Source organism: Podarcis raffonei, chromosome 18 (assembly GCF_027172205.1).
Source record: "Podarcis raffonei isolate rPodRaf1 chromosome 18, rPodRaf1.pri, whole genome shotgun sequence".
In the NCBI taxonomy this organism is placed as follows: domain Eukaryota; kingdom Metazoa; phylum Chordata; class Lepidosauria; order Squamata; family Lacertidae; genus Podarcis; species Podarcis raffonei.
The window spans coordinates 3,761,467-3,788,120 of NC_070619.1; the positions used below are offsets into that span (position 1 = coordinate 3,761,467).

The window sequence follows — 26,654 nt, forward strand, 5'->3', positions numbered from 1 at the left end:
GGAAACGCACAGATAAAACAACACAGATTGGGCAATCACTGAGGGACGATCCCGGGGGCCATTTCCCGGCGTGCCTTGCGCGCGCGGTCGGTTGGGATACGCAGTCCACCCCTTCCCAGCATGCCTTGCGGTTCACCACAGGGCGCCTTAACTCCGTTTCCCAGCGTGCTTTGCGGTTCCGGCTTTAGGACAGCCGGGTTAACTGCGAGAAGGAGGCGGCGGCCTCCATTTCCCAGCGTGCCTTGCGGCCCTAGCCTATTAAAAGCCGAGTCGACTGTCAGGGAAGGAGGCAGGCCCTCGCTTCTTTGAACTCATTTCCCAGCGGTCCTGGCCTGAATTAGCCCCATGAGGGAACGCAGGGAGCCCCGGCGCCTTAACTCCTATTTCCCGGCGCTCCTTGCGGCGGCGGGCTCAAATTCCCAGCGTGCCTTGCGGTTCCGGCCTTAGGACAGCCGAGTAAACTGCGAGGAGGCGGCCTCCATTTCCCAGCGTGCCTTGCGGCCCTAGCCTATTAAAAGCCTATTTCCCGGCGCTCCTTGCGGCGGTGGCGGACTCCATTTCCCAGCGTGCCTTGCGGCACTAGCCTATTAAAAGCCGAGTCGCCTATCAGGCGCCTTATTTCCCGGCGCTCCTTGCGGCGGCGGCGGCGGACTCCATTTCCCAGCGTGCCTTGCGGCCCTAGCCTATTAAAAGCCGAGTCGCCTATCAGGCGCCTTATTTCCCGGCGCTCCTTGCGGCGGCGGCGGACTCCATTTCCCAGCGTGCCTTGCGGCCCTAGCCTATTAAAAGCCGAGTCGCCTATCAGGCGCCTTATTTCCCGGCGCTCCTTGCGGCGGCGGCGGCGGACTCCATTTCCCAGCGTGCCTCGCGCGCGCGCTGTCTCTGAGGCGATGTGCTGAGGCGAAGAAGCGCCTCCTTCTCCTCCTCCCTTCTCGCCTCACGGTCGCTCTCGCCGCCGCTCGCCGTCATGCTGGAGGAGGCCGGCGAGGAGGTGCTGGGCTCGGTGCTGCTGAAGGCCTCGTGCCTGCCGCTCAGCTTCCTGCTGGTGGTGCCGGCCGTCCTGCTGCTGCTGCTGGGCCCGCCTCCGACCTCGGCCGCCCACGAGTTCACCGTCTACCGCATGCAGCAGTACGAGCTCGGAGGGCAGCCCTACGGTCAGTCAGCCAAAGGGGGTTCGGGCGGGGTTCGGGTGGCGGCGGCGGCGCTGACAGGGAAGGCCCGGGAGACGACGACGCTCTCCCCACCCGCCTCTCATGAGGCGCTTAAATAACCCCCCCCAACACCCCCCCCAACACAGGTACAGAGTTTCCAAGGAACTGTAGTTTTCTCCTCACACTCACAGAACTACAGTTCCCAGGATCCTTTGCGGGGGGGGAAATCCACGTGCTGACAGCCCCCTTAACGTCAGTGGTTCCTCATTAGCTAAGATTCCCCCCCACCTTGTTTTTCATAAAGCTAAGCCATGCCCCCCCCCTACTTTTGAACAGTTTGATTATTCTTATTTATACCCCGCCCATCTGGCTGAGTTTCCCCAGCCACTCTGGGCGGCTCCCAATCAAGGGTTAAAAACAATACAGCGTTCAATATTAAAAACTTCCCTAAACCTTCAGATGTCTTTTAAAGATAGGATAGCTGCATATTTCCTTCACATCTGGTGGGAGGGCGTTCCACAGGCCGGGCGCCACCACTGAGAAGGCCCTCTGTCTGTTTCTCTGTAACCTCATTTCTCGCAATGATGTCTGTGGTAGTTTTTGCTATGTGCCACGGGCCCCCTTGGGTGGGTTTTGCAGAGCCCCCCCAAAGTGGGAACCACTGCCCCAACATATTATTATAATTATTATTTAGTGGGAACCACTGCCCAAAATATTATTTATTATTATTATTAGTGGTAACTACTGTCCAACATATTATTATTATTTATCCCCCACCTTTTCTGCCGACAGGGACTTGAAAGGTAGAAACAAGAGCTACTCAAAACCATGGGGCGAGGGAGAGCAATAATTAAAATACAATTTTTCCGTTGCGGCTGCCCTGGGATCTTCGAAGAAAGGGTGGGATACAAATTTAATAAAGGATTATAATAAATTTAAACATTTTAAAACTTTACGCATACATAGTGTTAGATTAAGTATGTTAATGTAAAAATAGGAGATTGTGGTATTTAGTGTCTGCATTGTTTCGGTGGAGGTGCATGAAATGTATACACAGCTTGATGGTAAAAAAAAATAAATCTCAGCGGTTTGCAAAAAGATAAAACAATAAAATCAAGGGGAGGATCACAGTTGTACTTCAAAACGTACAAAAGTTAAAATGCTAAAACAGATTAAAAATACCTCAACTGTCTAAGCATGTGGGTAGGCTTGTCTAAGCAGGAATGTTTTTTAGCAGGCGCTGCAATGAGTACAGTGAAGGCACCTGCTTGTTCTCAATAGGCAGGGAGTTCCAAAGTGTAGGTGCTGCCGCAGTAAACAATCTCATTCTTACAAGCGTGGAATGGGCGTTATGTGGAATGGGCGTTATGTGGGTATGCAGGGTAAGACAATCTTGTAGGTAAACTGGTCCTTAGCTGCTAAGGGCTTTATATGTTAATCGTAACACCTTGAATTTGGCCTGGTAGCAAATTGGCAATGAGTGCAGATCTCTGAGCGCAAGTGTTACATGCTGGCAAGGCCTCACTGCTGTCAGCAACCGTGCTGCAGCATTCTGCACCGATTGCGGCTTCTATGGCTCACAGCCTGTGGTTTGTCGGGTAGGAGCTATCCGACAAAGCTCTGTTCAGATGATACGCTAAGCTGAAACTAAACCATGGCTTAGCGGTAGAATGACCAGGGAGGGGCAATGCAGGTGGTCTGACTTAGTATAAGACAGCTCCCTACATTTGTGTATTGTATTTAAATAATGTAGGTGGATCAGTTTTAACAGTATGTGTGTAGCAATATAAAATGATGAAACCGTGCAGTGTGTTCTGATTTCCTGACAAGGGAGTTCTCCTGCTTAAAGGTTTCTAGCCAGCCGTACTCTCCTGCAGCAGAACTCTGCCACCAGCCCTCTTTTTCCTCTTCCAACTCACAAGTCAAAATTTATTTTTGTTTTGTAAAATTCGTGCACCGCTTGATTGTAAAAACACCCCAACCAACCCTCAAATCAGTTTACCAAAAGGGTAAAAGAATAAAATTAAGAAGAAATTGCAATCATACTTTCAAAACATGCAAAAAGTTCTAATACCAAAACAGATTAAAATTAATCAACTTAGAATTGTAGAGTTGGACTAGTCCAACCCCCTGTGATGCAGGCATCTTTGCCCAGCATGGGGCTTGAACACACAACGAGATTAAGAGTTTCATACTTTACCAGTTGATCTATCCCTGGGTGCCTCCCTTAGTTTTCCTTCTTCTAAAGACCTTTTGTGTTTCGGCAAAACTTGTTCTCCACAGCATGCAGACGCCTCCCTCTTGTTTTTCTGTGGCTACATTTTGGTTGCAGTCCTCTCAAGTCACCACCCGAATTCTCTGTGCTGTGTAGCGAGTCGAAAGATGTAATTAATATTTATAAGACTGAAATTTATTAGGAACAGGAATTGGCCTTATACAAGAGCTGTCCAGCGTTGCAGGCAAGAGTCATTCTCAGCCCTGCCTGGATATGCAAGGTGGTGTAAGAAAATAGCATTTATTTTTGCAAGCTTTGTAATAAAGAATATAATACTAATCCTGTAAAGTCTCCCATATGTAAATATAGAGATTTATGTATGTATGCATGCATGCTGAATTGTACCACTCTGCATTAGGGAAGTTTAAGAAAAACCTGCAGTTGAAACTTGCAGTTTAAAAGAAGCTGCACCCCAATTCTGTGCAAGTCTATTCAGAAGTAAAGCCTGCTCTGTTGAGTGTAACTGGCACAGAGATAAGCAAGAACAGGATTTCAGCCTTAGATGATTAGTCACCTGAGTTCTAAATGAATAATTGACTAAGGCTGCAATCCAAAACCACTCTTGCAAAAGAGTAAGGCCTCATTGAACTAAGTGGGCTTGCTTCTGTGCAATCAAGCTTAGGGTTGTGTTGAAAATTTGGGTGTGAAGAAATCCTTCTGAAGGAAGGGCAAGTATTTTTCCCTGCTCTTGGGTGACACATGCATATGTTGTAGCAGGTGCTGCCGTCAAATAGGCATTCTGTCCTATGTGTGAGAGGCAGACAAGACGACATGCCTTTTCTAAGCATGCCTGCTTTTTTTTTTTTTGTATGCATGAAAACAAGAAATACCTTTAAATATAGGAAAGCAGCAGTCTGCTCAGCTAATTGGGCGGTGCAGGGAACACACAAGTGTGGCCTTTAGATGTTGTTGAGCTGCGACTCACATCATCCCAGATTCTTTGTTCATGCTGGTTGGGGCTGATGGGAATTGTAGTGCTAAGATTTTATGGAAACGTCTCTGCCGCACTTCCACTTCATAGGGCTGTGTACAGGTAGGTGAGCACACTATGTGCGTGAGAGCTAGAATAATAATAATAGTAATATATATATTCCTTGGTATGGGAGCAGAGTTAAGATCAGCTGTCCTGTTAACTTGCCCCGCCCACTCCAAATTTCCATCCTGTGGCTTTATAGACATCTTTGGGCACAATAGGGCAGCAGTTAAGAGGTCTCCCCACTGTGCTTCCCTTCATAAGTTCAGCTCCTGCCCGACTGGCAAGGAGAAACTAGACACACTTGCCTTGCAAGAGGCAGCAATTGGTATTTTTGTGCCCACTTTTACAGGCTAAGCAGCTGCTCTAGTTAAAACGTATTTCCACGCACCAGGCTCATGTCTTATTTCCCCTCTCCAGCGCTTCCAGTCACTCACTTCTCACAGTGCGTGACCGACTCCTTACTGGGGCTGCTGTAAATCAAGGCAGGTTCCTACCCATATTTAGCTAAGACCACCAGTCTTGGAAGCAAGTGCCTGGTTTCATGCAGCTGCTCTGTGAGGATCTGCAAGGGAGGGAGAGCCTTTGGAGAGGGATGATGACAGGCAGGGTTTTAACATGGTTTAACAAAGCTGCTTAATATTGAGTCGTGCTACCCGTCCCTTTATCTCAGTGGTCTCTGGCCTATAGCTTAGAACAGGGCTCTGGACAGAGGTGTTTCTCTTTTAATGGGAGGTGTCAGGATTCAACCTGGGACCTTATGCATGAAAAAGCACGTGTTTTATCACTGGCTGACACCCCCTTCCTGTTTCTAGGGAAGGATTGTCAAGGAGACAGCTGGAGATTTTTTGGGTTTTTTGATTTTTTTTTTACAATTACCTTATTTTTTGCTCTATAAGACGCACCAGACCACAAGACGCACCTAGTTTTTGGAGGAGGAAAACAAGAAAAAAAATATTCTGAATCTCAGAAGCCAGAACAGCAAGAGGGATCGCTGCGCAGTGAAAGCAGCAATCCCTCTTGCTGTTCTGGCTTCTGGGATAGCTGCGCAGCCTGCATTCGCTCCATAAGACGCACACACATCTCCCCTTTCTTTTTAGGAGGGAAAAAGTGAGTCTTATAGAGCAAAAAATGCAGTATATTGTCAAACTGCTGTGCAAATAAGTTACATTAGGATTAAAAGGGTTCACTGTGATGGCACTAGGGAACTATGTACATTTCCACAACCACTCAAAACAGGTACGCTGAGTGGCAATGAGCAGACACCAAAAATGAGCTATAATCTGGGGAAAATTTTGGAGGGAAGATTTCAAAGACAGCTGCAGAGCCCTCAGTGGTACCTAGATATTTTGCCTTGTTTCCCATTCTTGAAAACATGTCTCACAAAGTTAGCATCCTACACATATTTTTGTATTGCACAGCCTGGATTAAGTAACTGGTGAGCTGTAACGGAATCATCCACTACTCTTCCAATCTAAAGACAATATTCCTGCTCCCTACAGGTGAAAGGTGGACACCTATTTGCTTCCCCCTACCCCCAAACAAAAAGAGTCCTGCTGAATCAGGCCAGAGACCCCTCTAGTCAAGCATTCTCTTCTCCCGTTTGTCAGTCAGATGTCAGTCAGGCGCTTAACTGCTTGTGAAACTAGCTTTCAAAGGCATATCTGCTTGTGAAACTAGCTTTCAAAGGCAACTAGCTTTCAAAGGCATATCTTAATTCTGAAAGTAATATATAGCCATCAAGTAGCTATTGATAGATTTATCCTGCATGAATTTTATGATCTCCTTTTTAAAGCCATCTAAGTTGGTAGCCATTGTGGTTTGTGAATTCCATAGTTGTTTCTTCTTCTTCTTTGGCAATCTCTCTTAGCCGAGTAAGATTGTCTTTCATGACCACGGTCTTAACAGTGAATCCGTAAGTGACTGTGGAGGCCAATTCTGGATCCACACGTCCTTCCACAGTGGGGACATAGGTTTCTGGGTGGGAGTTGGTCATGGTGAGGGTTTGCCAAATGTGCCTTCCTCTTAGCACGTTTCTCCCTTTCGTCCTGAGTTCGAGAGTCTTCAAAGCCCATGACATCTTTGGTAAAAGCTGCTCTCCAGTTGGTGCACTTGCAGGCCAGTGTTTCCCAGTTGTCGGTGTTTAGACTACATGTTTAGATTTGCCTTGAGAGAGTCTTTAAACCTCTTTTGTTGACCACCAGCATTACGCTTTCCATTTTTAAGTTTGGAATAGAGTAGTCGCTTTGGAAGACGTTAATCAGGCATCTGGACAACATAACCAGTCCAACAAAGTTGATGTTGAAGAATCATTGCTTCCACACTGGTGATCTTTGCTTCTTCTAGTACACTGGCATTAGTTCGCCTGTCTTCCCAAGTGATTTGTAAAATTGAATGGAATTTTACCATTGCTGAAATATTTCAAGGAGTTGGAGATGTCGTTTAAAAGTGGTCCATGTTTCACAAGCATACAGTAAGGTTGGTAGCCACAGTTTATGCCCTGTGTGACAAAGGTTTTCCTTTTGTCGGTCCTGAACCTTCCATGCTTCAGCTTTGTTGCATGTCCCCAAGTTATCGTATTCAGAATCTACTTCTTCCACACAACGCATAACCTCTTATCATGTTCTCTGCCCACTTACCTGCCTTTTTTCTAAGCTAATGAGTCCCAGATGTTGTAACCTTTCCTCATGGGAGAGTTGCTCCAGTCCCTTGATGGTTTTGGTTCCCCTTTTGTGGATCTCTTCCAGCTCTGTAGTAACCTTTCCAAGGTGAGGCAACCAGAACTGTACAGCAGTATCGCAAGTGTGGTCTCACTGTAGATTTGTATAATGGCATTATCGTAGTAGTCGTTTTATTTCCAGTCCCTTTCCTAATGATCCCTAACATGGAATTCACCTTTTTCACAGCTGCCGCACACTGGGTCGACATTTTCATCAAGCTATCCACCATGGCCCCAAGATGTCTTTCCTGGTCAGTCACCACCAGGTCAGACCCTATTAGCGTATATGTGAAGTTAGGAATTTTTGCCCCAATGTGCGTCATTTTACACTTGCTTACGTTGAATTGCATTTGCCATTTTACTTCCTTTCTGCATGGTTTGGAGAGACCTTTTTGAAACTGCTGCTGCTACTATAACTTTTTGTTTTTACCACCCTGTGTGATTTGGTGTAATAGACCCAAAAGCGAAACATTAAAATAAGCAAGTATGCAGATTGCAATAAAGAAAGGCAGTGCAGTTATTAAAGTAGTTTAAAATAAAATCGTACAGATAAAATTGCTTTGACACCAAAATGCACCCCAGTCACAGCGGGTGGAGAAGCTGTGCATTAAATTGTAGCTCTACACTAGAGTTGTGGCTCACATGCTGTCGCGGCTCACTTCCTTTCCAAATCGTGTCACACGGTGAGTTTGGGAGTTGACAGTTCATGGCATGAGCCCCCACAACAAAGGCATGTGGCGTTCCCACTGCGTGGTTTCTACTAAGCTTTTTCAACTCTGCTCTCTTGGCAAGATCTACACCTGCCAACGTTGGCAAAGCATCTTCAGAACTGATCATTGAATGTTCCTGATGGTACCAGCCCTTCATAGTCAAGTACTGCACAACCTGAGAATTGACCTTAAAGAGTTGGAAAGGTGTTGTTATTGATTTAAAGACCTTTTTTTTAAAAAAAAATCCCATTCTCCAGCCAGTGAAGACTCCCAGAACAGCTTAGTAATCACTCCACTCCCCTAAAAAGGCACAGTCTCTGTCCACAAACTTAAAATTCCAAAAAAGACATGCGAGAAAAGGAACAGATTAAGAGGGAGGAGGAAACAGGCAATTAAGCATTCACATTCTCTTTTAGGACATGGGGAGGCCTCCTATCTGTGGATCTAAAGTACCTTCATGGCTACGTACTAGGCCCCTTTCTCTGCTTTTGACAGGCACTCGGAATGCCGTGCTAAATACAGAGGCTCGCACAGTTGAGGCGGATGTCTTGAGCCGCCGCTGTGTGATGATGCGGCTGATGGACTTCTCCTACGAACAGTACCAGAAGGCGCTTCGCCAGTCGGCCGGTGCCGTGGTGATCATCCTGCCACAGAACATGTATTCGGTGCCTCAGGATGTCATCCGGGTAAGCATCCCTTTGAGGCCCCTGCCTTACATTCATAATTGTGCTTCAGCATGCTGAAACTGCCTCCCCTGCTTAATTCCAGAAATCCTTATGCTACCTGTAATCAAGCTGATATTATGGCTTCTACCTGGACCCCGAGATCATCCTCTGAGTACCTTCTTTGTGTGCCTCCTCCAAGTGAGGTCCGGAGGGTGAGCGGAGTCCTCCTCTTCAAGTCACTGAGTCTTTTATCTGCTCCTCCTCAGCAATTCATGGAGATTGAGCCAGAAATGCTGGCGATGGAAACCATTGTGCCGGTCTACTTTGCTGAGGAAGATGATGATCTCCTCTCCATCTACGAGCAAACGCAGGCGGCTTCTGCGTCGCAAGGCTCAGCTTCAGCTGCTGAAGGTAGGCCTCTTTCAAAAAAACCCACTGGGATTAGCTTCAGGGGTTGCCTCCGTTTAAGACCATCTTCCAAGGGCCTTTTCAGAGGTGGCACCTTGTATTTGGAACAGCAACTCCAGATAGATCCAACAGGCTTTGCTACTGGTATAAGAGAGGGATCATAAAAAAAAAAAAAGCTTGGCAGGTGTTGGGAAAGATCTAGCTCTAGAATACTATACCCTCATATCTGGGATTAAACGCCATGGGACTCAGTAGGATTTGTTTTTTATTAGACAGGCATAGGATTACATGATTACATCATGAAGAAGCCTGAGGCAATGGGTTGTTTCCAGCTAAGTTTTACTCAGAACAGACCCATTGAAATTCATAATAATTATTAATAATAATGTTATTATTTATACCTCGCCCATCTGGCTGCGATTCCCCAGACACTCTGAGTGGCTCCCAACGGAATATAAAAAACACAATCAAACATTAAAAACTTCCCCAAACAGGGCTGCCTTCAGATGTCTTCTAAAAGTCAGATAGTTGTTTATTTCCTTGACATCTGGTGGAAGGGCGTTCCACAGGGCGGGCATGACTACCGAGAAGACCATCTGCCTGGTTCCCTGTAACCTCACAGTGAGGGAACTGCCAGAAGGCCCTTGGAGCTGGACCTCAGTGTCTAGGCTGGATGATGGGGGTGGAGACGCTCCTTCAGGTCCACAGGGCAGAGTCTGTTTAGGGCTTTAAAGTTCAGCACCAACACTTTGAATTGTGCTCAGATATGTACACATGAACCCAATTCCTGTTATATTTTGAATATTTTTATTTATGTTAAATATAAAGAGGCAAACCTTGACCGTGGATAGAAAAGACTGTCCAGAATATATAAAGCGTACCGGCTCAAATCCATGTGTGTCTTCTACATGGGGAGCAATTTGCAAGGTTTCTGATGCTGTTGTGAATGGAGGCAAAGTGTAGCTGTGTACTCTTATCTTTGTGCCCCTGTTTTCTTCCTAGTACTTTTACACACAGCAACTGCCAACGGCTTCCAGATGGTGACCAGTGGGGCTCAAAGCAAAGCAGTCAGTGACTGGCTCATCACCAGTGTGGAGGTGAGTTTGGGAGCACTTCCTGTCATACTGACTTTCCAAGGTTGGATTACCGTAATGCACTGTGCAGGGCTTCTTTTGCACTTGACCCAGAAACTGTAGTTAGGGCAGAGTGCTGTAGCGCAGTTGCTGACAGGAGTGAGAGACCCTATCAGCTTGTAACACTTCCGCTCAGAGGGCTGAACTGCCCTGTGATCTTTCATTGAAGGTCAGTGTACAAATTTAATAAACCAGCAAGCAAGCCAACCAAAACCAAGTCTGCACTGGTTGCCATATTCCTGCCAGGCCAACTTCAAGGTGTTACTGTCAGTTTGCATTTCTTGGTGCAGAAGGAAATAGATCTAAGGTGCAGAGATCTTGTCTATACTAATTGATTCAAGAGGGTTCTGTAAGCTTCCCTGTGTGATACAAACTGAAGTTTCTAGCTAACAAGCAGGCTTCTGTTCTGCCTAGAAACAAGCAAAAGGTTCCTGATGTTCGGTTTATACCTGCAGAGAAGCTGAACAGCTGGTTTAAACTGGTCCTGTTATCTCTTTCACCCAAGGTCATGCTGACTATAATAATAGGCCAGAAGGAGCCTGAGTTTCACATTCTGTCCTTCTTTCCTTCTGGTGTGGTGCTCTGTACATAGTATGCTTAAGTGCTTAGTTTTAGTCTTATTATGAGTTATTGTAAATTTAGGTTAAGTCTGCTGCAACTGGATTTCTTATGGACGGGGCCAATCCTGAATGAATTGGATTTGTGACCAAGATGCTCATTTGCCTTCAGTAGCAGTAAAGCTCTGCTGGATGGAATGTTAATTGCCTCTGGTCTATTTTGTATGGGAATCCTACAACGTGCTAAGTTTATTTTGCTCTGCTAACTATACGTTGGAATCTGCTCTGGATCAATATGAGCAGAATTCTTAACGTTTACTTCTGGTACACAGTAACTGCCTGGGCCCAGTTATCTGCAAGTTTGCCTTAACCATGTATGTGCCCACTCAACTGCGTCGACCTGCAGAGCTGGCACTGTTACAGGTGCCGCAGTAAGTGCTCATTCTGCCCTTGTAAGAAATCATTCATTTAGTATGGTGGCACCTACACTTTGGAACTCCTTGTCCATTGACCTCGGGTGGGCACCTTTGCTGTACACTCTTATGTGTCTGCTTAAAACATTATTTTTCTTTTTAGGCAAGTCTGTCCAGATACACAAATGTTGACGTGCTTTCATCTTTTTGCTGTTGATTTTAATTATTTTTGATTTTTACTTTTTAAAATTGGTAATCTTTAATATTTATTGTAAGCTGCTTAGAAGTTGTTGTTTTTTAAAAAACACCACAGTGAATATGGTACGTGCTTTTTGTTAAATCAAATAAAATGGGCACAAATGCAACTTGTTAAATAAAATAAAATGGGCACAAATGTAACCTTGCAAACTCAGGAAGAGATGGGGCATATTTGCTAGGGCCAAGGAGGCATTGTTTTGGGCTACCAAGTTTCCAGAGTCTAGTCTTAACTACTTTTCACAAGCCTGACTCTTAACCCTGCTTTTAAAAAATTCATTTTACTAAAATTATTGTTCAGTCAGTGTGCATCATGCTTCTGCCGATTAGAAGCAGACAGGCCTCTTTCTGGAGGAAAAGTCTCTTTCTGGAGGAGTTTACAGTCTAAATTTTGACATAGGGGTGACAAGGAAATGCAAGGGAAGTGGATGCAGTAAATAAGGCAGAGAAAGAATATCTAATCCTTGCATGTTATTACTGGTGTGTTTGTTTCCGCCAAGCATTCTTAGAGAATTAAGAAGATTCATTGTTTGCCATTTGTCTTACGTATTTTATTGCACACTGCCATGATATTATTATAGGGCTTCCCCCAAAAAAACTCTTCCGAATTATTAATAAAATCAATACATCTTCATGGGCCTGGTTACAGGCTGGCAGGTTGCGACAGGGCACAAAGTGGCATGGGCAGCGGTGCCAAAGGCTTTGCAGAAAAGGTGTGAAGAGAGATTTGAAAGGAGGAGGGAGGCAGTTCGGAGTTTAAGAGGTGACACATGAGTCTTTGAGTGGAGCTGGAGACCTTTGGACGGTCGAGGCCTGTGGCGCTCCAGGAGTAAAGGTCATGAGCAACAGGCATAGGTAACAAGGGCTGGGAAGGAACCAAAAACCAAACCAAGGAGCCTACGCTGGATAAGGGAGCAGACGAGAAGTCGGTGTAGGGATTTTGAAAGTGTTCAGAAATGATTTACAGCAGAGATTCTGAAGGTGTTTAGAAAGTGATTTACAATAGCAATAATACTGTAAGAGCTGTTTGACAATGGAACAGACTCCCTTGGAAGGTGACGGACTTCATTGGAGGTTTTTAAGCAGAGGTTGGGTGGCCACCTGTCAAGGATGCATTAGCTGAGATTCCTGCATTGCAGGGGGTTGGACTAGATAGCCCTCAGGACACCTTCCAACTCTACAATTCCCTAGATTTCATGAGGAGGCAGAGGTGATGTGTGGTGTCTTGCATTGACACAGCGACAGAAATGACCTTGATGTAATGATTCCTCCCCTGCTCCCCATGTTAGGGTCGGCTGACTGGTCTGGGAGGAGAGGACTTGCCTACTATTGTAGTAGTCGCTCACTACGACTCTTTTGGAGTGGCACCGGTAAGTTTCTGTCGGCTGTTGCCCCATGCTTGCTTTGGCCTTTCTGTATAATGCAGCATGGCTCATTTATGCAAGCCACCTACGTTGTTATACACTAACAGCTCCTTTAAATTTGGACAGACCTTATGCATGAACTGACTATAGAATGATCTGATCCACTGGGTCTTCTGCTTTGTTTGTTTGTTGAACTTTATGAGTTAACTTCTGTTGAAATTTACAATTTGATACTGTGAAATGTATATCTTATTTATCTAAGAACACAGCTGGTTACGTCTCATGTGTTTATTGAGGAGGGAGCTCACAAGCAGGGCTGGAAGGCAAGCTTTCCTCCCACCTTGGCTGTCCTCAGCACCCGGCTGGCCTTCCCTTTTGTGGATCACAGCTGTTCTATTCTTAAAAACAAGCTGCAGATGTTGGTGGCTGTTGCGCCATTCAGTGGCAAAAAAAATCCCAGCTTCCTGCTGGCTGCAATGTGTGGCAATGACTTGGCTTACTCTGCAAGGATCTGGCTTGCTGCCGCCCCCCCCCCCTTTGCTTGTGTGTCCCGAAACCCAGAGTTGCCCTTAATATTGGATATTCTCCCCCCCCCCCCCGCCCAGTGGCTCTCCCATGGCGCCGACTCCAATGGCAGTGGGGTCGCCATGCTCCTGGAACTGGCCAGGCTGTTCTCTCGCCTCTACACGTACAAACGGACACACGCCGGGTAAGTTGAATTTCTCTTCTGGGAGGCCTTTTGCCCAAACCGGTTGTGCAATGGCCAGAATGTAAGCCTAACCCTTCTCTCTGCCCCCCAGGTATAATCTGCTGTTCTTTGCGTCTGGAGGTGGCAAGTTTAACTATCAAGGGACCAAGCGGTGGCTGGAAGACAACCTGGATCACACAGGTGCTGCAGGCTTATTGTTTGATATTCCCCATAAACCTGGAGGTTCTACAGCCAGGTGGAGGACCTGGGTTATGAGTTGGCCAGGAGGGGAGAGCAGGCATCAGGAGGATGACTGGGAAGCCATGGGCCTAACTTTCTCACTTTTAGAAATCGGAGCGTGTAGCTCTCAATAAATAGCTTGCAACTATCCCTGGTCTTAAGGGACGCGGGTGGCGCTGTGGGTTAAACCACAGATCCTAGGACTTGCAGATCAGAAGGTCAGCGGTTTTAATCCCCGAAATGGGGTGAGCTCCCGTTGGTCGGTCCCTGCTCCTGCCAACCTAGCAGTTCGAAAGCACGTCAAAGTGCAAGTAGATAAATAGGTACCACTCCGGCGGGAAGGTAAACGGCGTTTCCGTGCGCTGCTCTGGTTCGCCAGAAGCGGCTTAGTCATGCTGGCCACATGACCCAGAAGCTGTCTGCGGACAAACGCCGGCTCCCTCGGCCCATAGAGCGAGATGAGCGCCGCAACCCCAGAGTCGGTCACGACTGGACCTAATGGTCAGGGATACCTTTACCTTTACCTTTTATCCCTGGTCTTAGCTGACAATCTGTGGTTTTTCATGTTGCATTAAGAGCATGCAAAGCGTGTCTCTTCCACCTCCTTCCCCACCCCATAACTCTTTGTAGGGTGATGGCCATTTCATATCCCTGACTGTCCCTTATTTCAGATTCCAGTTTGCTGCAGGACAACGTGGCCTTTGTACTCTGTCTGGACACTCTGGGGAGAGGGAACAGTCTCCACCTACACGTCTCAAAGCCTCCAAAAGAGGGGACCCTTCAGCATGCTTTTCTGAAGGAGCTGGAGCTGGTAAACAAAGGGGGGCAGGCTGGATTGTGTTGGGCAAGATGGGGGGGCAGCAGCAGTTGAATACTCAGTGTGCCTCCCTGGCAGAACATCCGGCTAATGTGGATGCCTCTTCCCCCTTTTCTGGAGAAAATAAGGCAGCTGTCCTTACTACAGAATGACTGTTTCTGGGGGACACAGGTGTGGAGGACTCCCCAGTTCTGTTGGGGTAACTGAACACCTAAAAGAACCAGGTGCACAGCCTGGGAGTCATGGAGGCACAGGTCAGTTCTGTGTCCAGGGCAGCTGTCTACCAGCTGCATTGGGTACACTGGCTGAGACCCTACCTGCCTGTGCCCTGTCTCGCCAGAGTGGTCCATGTTCTGGTTATCCGCCACTTGAACTACTGCAGTGCACGCTACCTATGAAGGTGACTTGGCAACTACAGGGTTTCAGGCAGGGGGCAGTTGCCATCTCTACCTGAAGATGCGGAGGACTGAACCTGAAAGCTGAATGTGAAGCGGGTGCTCTGCCGCTGAGGCACGGTCCTTTCCTTTAAAAATTGAAGTAAGATTCTAGTCCTCATGTGTAGGGATATCGTGGAGTGGGCAGTGGGGCCCGGAGGGAGCACACTCCCCACCAGCAGGCAGCCACAGTCTGCCTGCACGCGTGACCCTGGGGTGCGTAGCATACTCCCCCCCCCCAGACAAGCCACAGCTGTCTGAACATCGTTCCCTCTGTCTGACCTTTTGTGGTCTCAGCAGTCTGCGGTGCCCTGTCTGTAACCTTTGTCCCCGAGATCTTTTGTCTCCTTCGTCATACACTGTGCAAGGGGAAAATGACGCGGTGGAAACAGGTGCCAAAATAACTTTGTACCACCCCACGATCTCGGGACCGGAAGATGTGTAAAGGTCATAGCCCAAAATGTATCTGCCTGGTTTGCATATTTGTCTCAATAAAAGGAGGCTCCACAGGGCTAGCCAGCAGCTTGCATGCAGCTCACCTATGCGCAGCTCACCTGATGACCAACCCCCAGTCTTGTGCCTTCACTTCACTCATGACTGTTTTAAAACAGTCCATTGGTCCATCTAGCTCAGCATCACCCATACTGACTGGCAGTGTCTCTCCAGGGTGTCAGGCAGGGAGTCTCTCCCGGTCCTATCTGGAGATGAAAAGCAGACCCTCTCTCACTGAGCCCTCTTTTAGGGATGTTTTTAATGACTGCTGTTTGAATGTATTTTTAATCTTTGTTGAAAGCCGCCCAGAGTGGCTGGGAAAACCCAACCAGCTGGGTGTGGTATAAATAAATTATTATTATTACTACTACTACTATTACTACTCTTCCCCTTTCTTGAAGGATTGGGGTTGCGCAGCATGGCAAAGGCGCAGACCCTCTTTTAAGAAAAGCAGGGTTGTGAGGGAGTTGCTAACTGTGCCCCGGAGGCGAGTTGCTTGGCGCCTCCTCACCCCTCTCTTTCTGGTGACTTCTCCCCCAGGTGGTTGCCAGCCAGTTCCCAGAGGTGAGGTTCTCCATGGTGCACAAGAAAATCAACCTCGCCGAAGACATGCTGGCCTGGGAGCATGAGCGCTTTGCCATCCGACGCCTCCCAGCCTTCACCGTCTCCCACCTGGAGAGCCACCGAGACGGCCTGCGCAAGAGCATCATGGACGTCAGGTCAGCCGCTGGGTGAGGAGGCTGCAATAAGGGCTGGCAGGGGATGGCGGTAGCTTTCAAATGCTGGTCTACTTGCACCTATGAGCTGAGGATCATTATCAGAAAACGAACCTTGAACCCATTAGGGAACATGAAGCTGCCTCTCGCTGAGTCAAACCATTTGGGCCCATTAACTCACCATTGCCCACACTGGCTGGCAGTAGCTCTCCAGGGGTTCAGACTGGAGCCCTTTCCCAGCACGGATGTGGGTGGCACTGTGATCTAAACCGCTGAGCCTCATGGGCTTGCCAATCAGAAGGCCGGCTGTTCTAATCCCCGTAACGGAGTAAGCTCCCGTTGCTCAGTCCCAGCTCCTGCCAACCTAGCAGTTTGAAATCACACCAGTGTAAGTAAATAAGTAGGTACCGCTCCGGCGGGAAGGTAAACAGCGTTTCCATGCACTCTGGTTTCTGTCACAGGGTCCCGTTGCACCAGAAGCGGTTTAGTCCTGCTTGCCACATGACTCGGAAAGCTGTCTGTGGACAAACTCCAGCTCCCTCTGCCTGAAAGCGAGATGAGCGCCGCAACCCCATAGTCACCTTTGACTGGGCTTAACCGTCCAGGGGTCCTTTACCTTTTTACCTTTTCCCCCAGTCCTAACTGGAGATTCAGGGTTTGAACCTGGATCCTTCTGCTGGCACAGCAAGTGCTCTGTCATCAAGCTTACAGCCATTCCATAGGGCATAAACTTGGAGGGCTGCCACTTGGCTCAGGAGCTGAACATGTGAGATTGCATTTAGCAGTGGATACTTAATATTACCTGTTGGCAGACAAAAGTTATGCAGGGGGAAGTGTAGCCATTTTCCCTTTCTTAAACCACGTAAGCTGTTGCCACGTCTTCTAAACACGAATCCCACGAGTTCTGGCTGGGAGGCAAAGAGCCTGCATGTCGGAATGCTCTATGATCTGGCAGGGCAGGCTTAGCCTTTCCTATCTTTTCTCTTTCTGTCTCTGTCTCCCTCCCTGCCTTACTGCAACATAGCAGTGGGTGGGTGTGGAGGCATTTTGTACGAAAAGCTTTGCATGTTTTTCTGGAACCAGAATTCCTTGCGCAAGTCCAGTAGCATGCCCTCCGTTGTGTGTGAAAAGTGTGCTAGTGGTGACTTCCAGTTTGGCCCTCAGTCTTGGTATGAAGCAGGGGTGAGGAAGCCATTCTGGCCCTCTGGATGTTGTTGGGACTCAACCCGCTGTCAGCACCAGCCCCCAACAGGGATGATGGGATGTTGTAGTCCAGCAACACCTGCAGGGTAGTGGTTCAGAGCGTAATCTTGGGAACTGGGTTCGCTTCCCTGCTCCTCCACATGCAGCTGCTGGGTGACCTTGGGCCAGTCACACTTCTCTGAAGTCCCTCAGCCCCACTCACCTCACAGAGTGTTTGTTGTGGGGGAGGAAGGGAAAGGAGATTGTTAGCCGCTTTGAGACTCTTTCGGGTAGTGATAAAGCGGGATATCAAATCCAAACTCCTCCTCTTCTTGTTAACACCAGTTTGGGGTGGCAAACGCCCTGCATGTAATTATCAATTCTTACTGGTGTCCTAGCTTTCCTACTGCGCGTAGTTAACACATAGCACATAGTTAAACTGTCGAACTCCTTCCCACAGCAGGAAGGGACCCACTTGGACGGCTTTAAAAGAGAGTTAGACCGTGGTTGGAGGCAATAATGCTTCTGAATAACCATTGTTAGAAACGGCAGGAGGCAAGAATGCTCTTGTGTTTGGGTCCTGCTTGCAGATTTCCTGTTGGGGCTTCTGGTTGGCCACTGCGAAAACAGGCTCCTGGACTAAATGGGCCATTTACCACATCCAACAGGGCTATACTTGCATTCATATATATACAGTAGTACCTCGGGTTACAGACGCTTCAGGTTAGACTCCGCTAACCCAGAAATAGTACCTCGGGTTAAGAACTTTGCTTCAGGATGAGAACAGAAATCGTGCTCCGGCGCCACAGCAGCAGGAGGCCCCATTAGCTAAAGTGGTACCTCAGGTTAAGAGCAGTTTCAGGTTAAGAACGGACCTCCGGAACAAATTAAGTACTTAACCTGAGGTACCACTATATATATAGAGAGAGAGAGAGAGGAAAAAATTTAACAACCAGATTATCAATCAATATATAAAGGTAAAGGTAAAGGGACCCCTGACCATTAGGTCCAGTCGTGGCCGACTCTGGGGTTGCGGCGCTCATCTCGCTTTATTGGCCGAGGGAGCCGGCGTACAGCTTCCGGGTCATGTGGCCAGCATGACTAAGCCGCTTCTGGTGAACCAGAGCAGCACATGGAAACGCCGTTTACCTTCCTGCCGGAGTGGTACCTATTTATCTACTTGCACTTGACATGCTTTCGAACTGCTAGGTTGGCAGGAGCAGGGACTGAGCAACGGGAGCTCACCCTGTCGCGGGGATTTGAACCGCCAACCTTCTGATCGGCAAGCCCTAGGCTCTGTGGTTTAACCCACAGCACCACCCGCGTGCCTCAATCAATATATAGCATTCTTAATGTGGAGGAGCATTTTTTTAAAATTCAGCATGCGCACCCTTCCCAGCCACCTGGTTATCTGAAATGGTTCCTTGCTGAAAGGGGAAAGGGTTGGAAAGGGAGGAGGAAAACAAGCACAGCCAGCCATCAGTTCTTGGAAGTTACCACTGCAGTTGGGAGTATCTCCCCCAGAATTCTGCCCCAAGGCTTCATCATCTCCAGATTGGTTTGCTGTTAAGGAGGGGGGTGGGATAGCCAGCTGTATGAACTGTGTCGTATGGGCCTTGCTCCCTTTTTTGAAGGAAGACATTGGTTTGCATGCTCCCTTCCACGTTTATGAGGACCATGGGCTGGTTGTCCCTTTTTAAAGACCTCAGGCCCAAGTGGGACTGCTGGCGGAAGACTGCACGACACGGGGCCCAAATGAGAAACTTGGTAGGCGGTCGTTCAAATGCCTGCTCTCCCTCCCTCCCAGGAAAAGATGTTCTTGACACCGCTATTGCCTTTCCCCTTTGCAGGGCACGGGTCGACCCCAAAATTCTAACCCGCAACACCCGCATTGTTGTGGAGGCTTTGACACGGGTTATCTACAACCTAACAGAAAAGGTGAGGGTTTTTCTCTACATCTGCTCTCCCTCAGGCAGTTTTCGCCAGCCACAGCAGAGGAAGAGGCTCAGTGTGGCCCCATCACATTTCCTCATTTGACTCTCCCTCTCCAAGATCTGTTAGCAGCCATTCCACCGATTGCAGCCGAGTGGCTGATAGGGCAGCAGGCCCCACTCTATCAACTGTTAGCTGTTAGCTGCCACTTGACTGGGCTGGAAAGAAGGGGCAACGGGGCCATTTTGAAAGACCAGCTCCGTTTGGCTCCTTCCCTAAACCATCCCTGGTCTTGGTGGTGATTATCAGATACACTAACATCGCACTCAGGTGCTGAGTTACGAGGAGCATGTTGCCAAAACAAGGCTCTTGAGAAACGAGGGAATATTAGCATGCTCCATGGGGAGCAAAAGAAATTTTATGCTTGCGGGGAGGGGGGACCAGAAAAACCCAACCCAAGACAGCACAACATGGATTAAGTGTGCTCAGCAGCCACTGAACTGACCATTGAGGGCTGCGAGGTTGTTCAGAAAGGTTATTCTGGAAGAAGCCATGCCTGCCTGGCTTGAAACCCAGGGTCAGGAGTGCCCCACATGATCTTGCTCTTATAGTATGAGCAGTGACGTGTGCTTTCCCAGAAAATTTTGAACTGGGTGAATTGCACTGGAATTTTTTGTTCTGTTTTCCCAGGGAGTGGTCTAATTTAGCACGCTTGTTTGACTTGTATTTAGCGATCAAGGCCAAAAACCTTGACGCTGCCAGGTTTGCCTAACACTATTTGCGGTTGGTAGGGACGCGGGTGGCGCTGTGGGTTGAACCACAGAGCCTAGGGCTGTGGTTTCGAATTCCCGCAACGGGGTGAGCTCCCGTTGCTCGGTCCCTGCTCCTGCCAACCTAGTAGTTCGAAAGCACGTTGAAAGTGCAAGTAGATAAATAGGTACCGCTCTGGCGGGAAGGTAAACGGCGTTTCCATGCACTGCTCTGGTTCGCCAGAAGTGGCTTAGTCCTGCTGGCCACATGACCCGGAAGCTGTATGCCAGCTCCCTCTGCCCATAAAGCGAGATGAGCGCCACAACCCCAGAGTCGGTCATGACTGGACCTAATGGTCAGGGGTCCCTTTACCTTTACCTTTATTTGCGGTTGGTATTCATTCATTGCTGCTGACAAAATTAGGAAACGGGGAGCATCTTGCTCCCACATCACATAACTTTAAGAATTGGTGCCTGAGCGTGCTTGTTTTTCTCTTCCCTCCCCATCCTTCTCCCCTTTCGGGTTGTGTCTCTTGCATTGAAAGCCCGTGAGCAGGGGCTGCTTTCAAAAGACAAAAAGATAGCAGGATGCCTAAAATTCCCAGTGTGTTTTATAGATGAAAACTCTCCATTGTGTCTGTTCCTCTAGGGAGTTCCTGTTGACCTCCAGATCTTCACAGAACAGATGGTAAGCATGCCTTGCTAGTGGGGTCTCTTCCGCACAGGGAAGGGGAAGCCTGAGGGTGGTGGGGGTTTTAATCTGCAGAGCAGACCGACTGCCCCTCTCCCTTCCCCACCCCTTTGCCTCTGCAGCAGATCCAGCAGGAACAGATGGAGTCTGTGATGGACTGGCTCACCAGTCAGCCAAGGGCCGCTCAGCTGGTCGACAAAGACAGCACTTTCATCAACACTCTGGAATATTACATGAGCCGCTACCTGAAAGATGTCAAGCAGCATCACGTGAAGGCAGACAAGCGGTAAGAGCGGGGCTGCCCTTTGCTCTTTCCCCTGTTCTGCTCTGGTGCTCTTTTGTGCTATTAAAGGTAAAGGTACCCCTGCCCGTACGGGCCAGTCTTGCCAGACTCTGGGGTTGTGCGCCCATCTCACTCAAGAGGCCGGGGGCCAGCGCTGTCTGAAGACACTTCCGGGTCACATGGCCAGCGTGACATCGCTGCTCTGGCAAGCCGGCACCAGCGCAGCACACGGAAACGCCGTTTACCTTCCCGCTAGAAAGCGGTCCCTATTTATCTACTTGCACCCGGGGGTGCTTTCGAACTGCTAGGTTGGCAGGTGCTGGGACCGAGCAACGGGAGCGCACCCCGCCGCGGGGATTCGAACCGCCGACCTTTCGATCGGCAAGCCCTAGGCGCTGAGGCTTTTACCCACAGCGCCACCCGTGTCCTTTGTGCTGTTAACTGCCCTCAATATCCACACACACACACCCTTTTTTGACGTGGGTGGAGACAGGGTGGCATAGAGAGGTGAACTAGTAAAAAGCATCTCCAGGAAAGACTCCGGGTGGTCCTGGTTCAGGGCCCAACTGGTTACTTATTTATTGATGGCATTTATACTCTGCTCTTTAGCCAGAAAAGCTTTGAGAGTGGCTTACAAAAATCAGCATTCAGACACTCCCTTAGAAAAGCATGGCATGGACATGTAACAAGGTAAAAGGGTATTGGGAAATGATTTATAATGAATTGAAATAAATGTTTGAAATTACCAAGGGCATCTAGGCCAACCCCTTCAATGCAGGAGTCATAGCTAGTGAATTCTTGGCAGGTGGCCATCCAACCTGTGCTTAAAATCCTCCCATGAAGGAAGCTCTTAACCCTTGGGAAGTTATTCCTAATATTGAGCTGGAATCTCCTTTCATTGTGTTTGAATCCACTGGTTCAGGTTCTCCCCTCTGGAGTAGCAGGAAACAAAGCTTGCTCTCTCACAAGGTGTGTGACTGAACCAACACCTGTGCATCTAGCACTCAACAGGTATTCCTACACAAACTACAAAGTGGTGTAGGAGCTTTTGGGTAAAAGAGTATTGGGAAATGATCCATGATGAATTGAAAAAAAAGGTTTTAAAATACTTCCCCCCCCCCAAACCAGAGTCCTTTCTGTTAAGGATAACTCAGACTGAAATTCCCAGGTGTCAAAAAAGGTTACTGTATTTTTCTGTGTATCGGACGTTGCTTTTTGCTAAAAAAAAAAAAGGCAAAAATTGAGTGTCGTCTTATACACGGATAGAGAATGCAGAGGGGAGACATGTGCTTGTTGGCAGGAGCAAGCAGGAGATTGGCAGCGGCGATTGGGTGGGTGATTGGTGGCTGCAGCAAGGCCTGCTGGCGATTAGTTGTGGCTGCTGCAATTGGGCAGGTGATAAGATGGCTGTGGCGAGGCAGACGATTGGCGGCTGCGGCAAGTGGGCAGGTGGGCTGTTGGTGGCGGTGAGCGGGCAGACGAGGTGTGCGATCGGCAGTGGCTGTGGCAGACGGATGAGCGATTGGTGGAAGTCACCTCCTCCCCCTCCCCCAGCAAAGCTAAACAGCTTAATTTCTTAATTTTCGGTTAAAAAAATAGGGGTCATCTTATACACAAAAAAATACAAATTTTTTTTTTCTTTCCAGTAGCACCTTAAAGACCAACTAAGTTAGTTCTTGGTATAAGCTTTCGTGTGCATGCACACTTCTTCAGATACACTTGAAACAGAAGTTGCCAGATCCCTCTATATAGTGAGAAGGTGGGGAGGCGTATTACTCAGAAGGGTGGTGGGAATGGGTGATTGGCAGATAGCTGTGATGAGCCTGTTGACGACTCTTAACAACTGCAATAGGTCTTACAGGAAAAAGCAAGGGGTGAGAAGGTGAAAAATGGCTTTGTCATGTATAATGAGATAAGAATCCAATGTCTTTGTTCAGACCAGGTCTCTCCATGGTTTTAAGTTTGGTAATGAGTTGCAATTCAGCAGCTTCTCTTTCCAGTCTATTTCTGAAATTCCTTTGTAGTAAAACAGCTACTTTGAGATCTTGTATAGAATGTCCTGGCAACTTCTGTTTCAAGTGTATCTGAAGAAGTGTGCATGCACACGAAAGCTCATACCAAGAACTAACTTAGTTGGTCTTTAAGGTGCTACTGGAAGGAAAAAATTTTTTTGTTTTGACTATGGCAGACCAACACGGCTACCTTTCTGTAACGAAAAAATACGGTATTTATGTATGCTACTACTGCAGCCCGTGTTTTGTTAGCCCAAAAACGGAAGACAAGCAAGGTCTCAACCAAAGAAGATTGGCAACTTAAGTGGACAGACTATGCACAACTTGCAGACTTAATACATAGAATAAGAGAACAAGAAGAACATACATTTAAAGCAGATTGGAAAACATTTATTGAATATATGGAAAATAATTGTGTACAGCTGAAAACGCTGGTAGCATTCAGATAAATTCAACAGTAGAAATCAGTTTTGATGGATGTAATAATGGAAAACTGATCGGTATAGTTTTTGTAAAATATGCAGGAATTTATGATATGCAGAATGAACCATGGAAAGAGAAGGGAAGTCACTGATATCTTTTGTATGTAAAATGTTTATCTGAAATTGTAAGACAGAAAATTTAATAAAAATCATATTTAAAAGGCATGGCACGCAAGGAGAAATGAATAGAAGGGAGGAAGAAAGAGCAGTCTGAAGCCCGAGTTATTAAAGTTCCACTTCTTCTACCACGGTTAAGAGCAGCAGCTCCCCACCGATGTCTGTGGCAGTTCTGGATCTCCTGCCCCGATAACGAGCTCTTTTCCCCACACCCCTGGAAGCATTTGTCCTCCACAGACGAGACCCAGGGGCTAAGCAGGTGACCGTACCCAGTCTGGGACGCCACAGCAGATTCTGTCGCACTGTCTGAGTCTTGAGGGCCGTTGGAATCCTTGCAGCAGGAGGGTGGGAACATGGTGGGGCTGGTTGCCTGGTCCTCCCTGGGAGCGCTTTTCCTCTCAGGTCAGATCCAGCAGAGCTGGCAATGGGGGGCAAGGCAGCTCCAGCCACGCAGCTCTTCCCTCAGGCAACTTAGCTGGATTATTAGGATTTAGGATGAGCTAGATCAGACTCTGTACATAAGGCACCCCCATGTATTTCTACAGCTTACTGTGTTGTGACTTTCAAAGGCACAACTGTTTTAAAAACATTAACAAGTTAATTCGGCACCCCTCTTTTTCTAAACCCCATGCAGGGACCCCGAGTTTGTTTTCTACGACCAGTTGAAGCAAGTAATGAATGCTTATAGGTAAGTGCAGGCAACCTTGTTTTGTATTTCTTTGCCCTGAGATCAGAGGCCCCCTCAAAGGCCTGTGTTCTAGGGCTTGGCCTGTGTGGGGTGGGGAGGAAGAAATCTTAATATCAACCTGTTGCCCCACAGAAAGAATTGGGAAATGTTCTGTGCAGATTCCTCTTGGGCTCTTGCCCAGGAATATGGTCAGCCTTTTCTCCCACCTTGTGGTGCTGGCATTGCCCTGCTCTGAATACACAGGCTCTGAGGATCTGCCAACCAAGGAGGAAACGTCAAGAGATTCCTCCTTCCTGCCCAGCCATTATGCTCCTCTCTCTGACACACACTCACTCTGTGTTTCCAACCTATCAAGGCAGCCTTCTCAAACTTGGGACTCGCCAGATGTTATGGCCTGCGATGGCATCATCCCCAGCCAACAGCTTGCAGAAGGGGTTAAATAGGGGTTAAATCCAGCAGACGGGGCTGGGTGCCCCCTCCCAGGCACCACCTGTTTCCCACCCAACAGAGAGTGGTCAGAAGCAAGCCTTCTCAGACTGGTCGTGTACCTGACCCTGAGCAGGAGGGAGAGCGTGTGGGGAGGGGCAGACGCTGCAAATTGGACACTCTTCTTTCCAGAGGGAGAAGCGGGGAGGGCGCCCTGGGAGAGGAGCTGGAACGGGCCTTTCTGAGTAGCACCCACCTGAACATGAGCAACTCCAGCAGGGTGTGTGTGTAGAAAACATTCCCCTCTTCAAAGGGTGACTTTGTATTCCTGTTACTCATTCACTTCGTAATCCACCAATTTCTGTGGAAATGGTGCAGGAGGGTGTGAAGTGTGCGCTTTAAGGGACTCCGTAATGTGTGCACGTCTAAACTTGGCTTGTTTTCCAGGGTCAAACCTGCCATCTTTGATCTCCTCCTGGCTCTCTGCATTGCTGCCTATCTCGGGGTAGCCTATGTTGCTGTCCAGGTGAGTGTGCAACAGACCGTGGTGGCCTCTCTCAAGCAAATTTCAGGAGGAAATCAAGGCAGCTGCTTTTTCTTTTCCCCAGGGCTTGTCTGAGTTGGGGCAAAGTCTGTTCAGAAGCTTCTTTTGCCACATTTTTGAGTTTTGCCTTCACCTCTTAATAGGTGCTGGCTTCCATGCCTTTTCTGTTAGCAGTTCATTAAGCCAGATTAATGTGGACAGAGTCCTTTTTAACCTTTCGAATCCTCACGTTTGCAAGGAAACTTGAAAACTTGCAGACAGAAAGGAAAACTATTCAGGGGCTACATTTTTTGTCCATCCCGTTAATTTCATTTCATTTCATGCACAGAAATCGGAACAAATTTTGAGTTGTGTGCACAGTGTAAATAGGATTGCAACTTAACCGAGGAGAATTTTAAACTCTCAACAGATTATTCTCCCCTGACTCTTCTATATCAAATTGCTTTTTTAAAACTCGCCTCCATTTTTTATTTGCCAGGCATTGTTTTTCTTTGGGGTGGGGTGCCCAGGTGCTGGCTACTGTTAGAGAAAGAAAATAGGTTCCCATTGGCCTTATGGAACCACTTTCACAGTGCTCCAGATCCTGGCTTAAAAATCAGGTTTTTGAGACAATGGGTGTGATCCAACCGAAGCCGCCTCCCTAACTTGATACGGGTGGGTGGGCTGGCCAAGGGTGGGGAATTGAGCTATAGCAAAGAAAGCCTTGCGCCCCCCATAGGACGTTTCATTGTGGCACAACAGACATTCTCCTCTTTTAAGGTACCGCTGTTGCAGATGTGGCTGCAGCATGCCAGATTCGAAAACACTTCTCCCACCCCCTCTGCCCGTTTCAGCATTCATCTTGATGATACAGAGCCACCCACTCACTGTCTGTTTCTCTCTCTCTCTGCTTGTGTGCCCCCCTTCCCTGCCCCCCCAGCACTTCAGTCTGCTTTACAGGTTGGTGCAGAGACTGTCCCTGAAATCCAAGCAACAATGAAAGGGTTCCAGAGGCACCACCATTGGAAATGAGCCCGTCCGGACCAGCGCTGCGTTGGATGCTACTGCTGCTGCTCGTTTCCTTGTTCCGTTTCGTGACACTGGAGCAGGAGGCAGAAGCCGAGACGGAAAACGCCCTTCCCCTCCTTTGCGTCTCGCGGGCCTGCGTTGCTCTCCCTTCTCGCTCCCCCACCCCCTTCCTTGAGACAGAGCTCCAGGCGTTCACACACACACACACACCATTGCTTCCAAACTGAACAATGGGTGTCTTCTTCTTTTTTGTCTTCTCTCTCCTTCCTCCCGCCTTCCCTTGGAAATCTTCCTCTGAGCAAAAAGACATTTCCATAAGTGCGAAGCTGCTGTACGAGAAGCAGGCAACACATGTGCCATAGGTTTTAAGCTTTGGGGGTGGAAGCCTTGGGCTGTTGGGGTGGGCGGGGGCCTGCCTGCCTGTCAGATGGAGAACTTGAAGGGGCTGCTTTGGGGGGGTCAGTTTGTGTTTTGTTTCGTTTTTTTAAAAAAAGATGTGCACATGTAAATTAAAAGAGAACTACTGCGAA

The 26,654-nt window shown here is 48.1% G+C and overlaps 1 protein-coding gene across 4 annotated transcripts; it reads left to right on the forward strand.

Annotated features, from left to right (window-relative positions):
- Positions 1-856: 856 nt before the first annotated feature.
- On the forward strand, positions 857-26,654 carry NCLN (nicalin). Of its 4 annotated transcripts, none has more exons than XM_053372428.1 (15): positions 857-1,154; positions 8,324-8,514; positions 8,760-8,904; positions 9,904-9,998; positions 12,549-12,629; positions 13,229-13,332; positions 13,424-13,512; positions 14,223-14,362; positions 15,835-16,025; positions 19,043-19,130; positions 20,523-20,561; positions 20,690-20,850; positions 24,093-24,146; positions 25,020-25,098; positions 26,036-26,654. In XM_053372428.1, exons 1-15 carry the CDS (start codon positions 968-970, stop codon positions 26,093-26,095), a joined length of 1,704 nt encoding a protein of 567 aa, XP_053228403.1. In that variant the 5' UTR covers positions 857-967; the 3' UTR covers positions 26,096-26,654. The 4 variants fall into 4 exon arrangements, with proteins under 4 accessions (XP_053228403.1, XP_053228405.1, XP_053228402.1 ...); XM_053372430.1 differs by having other exon boundaries at positions 15,835-16,013; XM_053372427.1 differs by having other exon boundaries at positions 859-1,154; positions 20,687-20,850.

Bases quoted from the DNA above. Each gene is read 5' to 3' on its own strand.
- NCLN (XM_053372427.1), top strand. From the start codon at position 968: ATGCTGGAGGAGGCCGGCGAGGAGGTGCTGGGCTCGGTGCTGCTGAAG. The intron at 8,515-8,759 runs GTAAGCATCCCT...GCTCCTCCTCAG, and splicing joins TGCCTCAGGATGTCATCCGG to CAATTCATGGAGATTGAGCC. The intron at 19,131-20,522 runs GTGAGGGTTTTT...CTGTTCCTCTAG, and splicing joins TCTACAACCTAACAGAAAAG to GGAGTTCCTGTTGACCTCCA.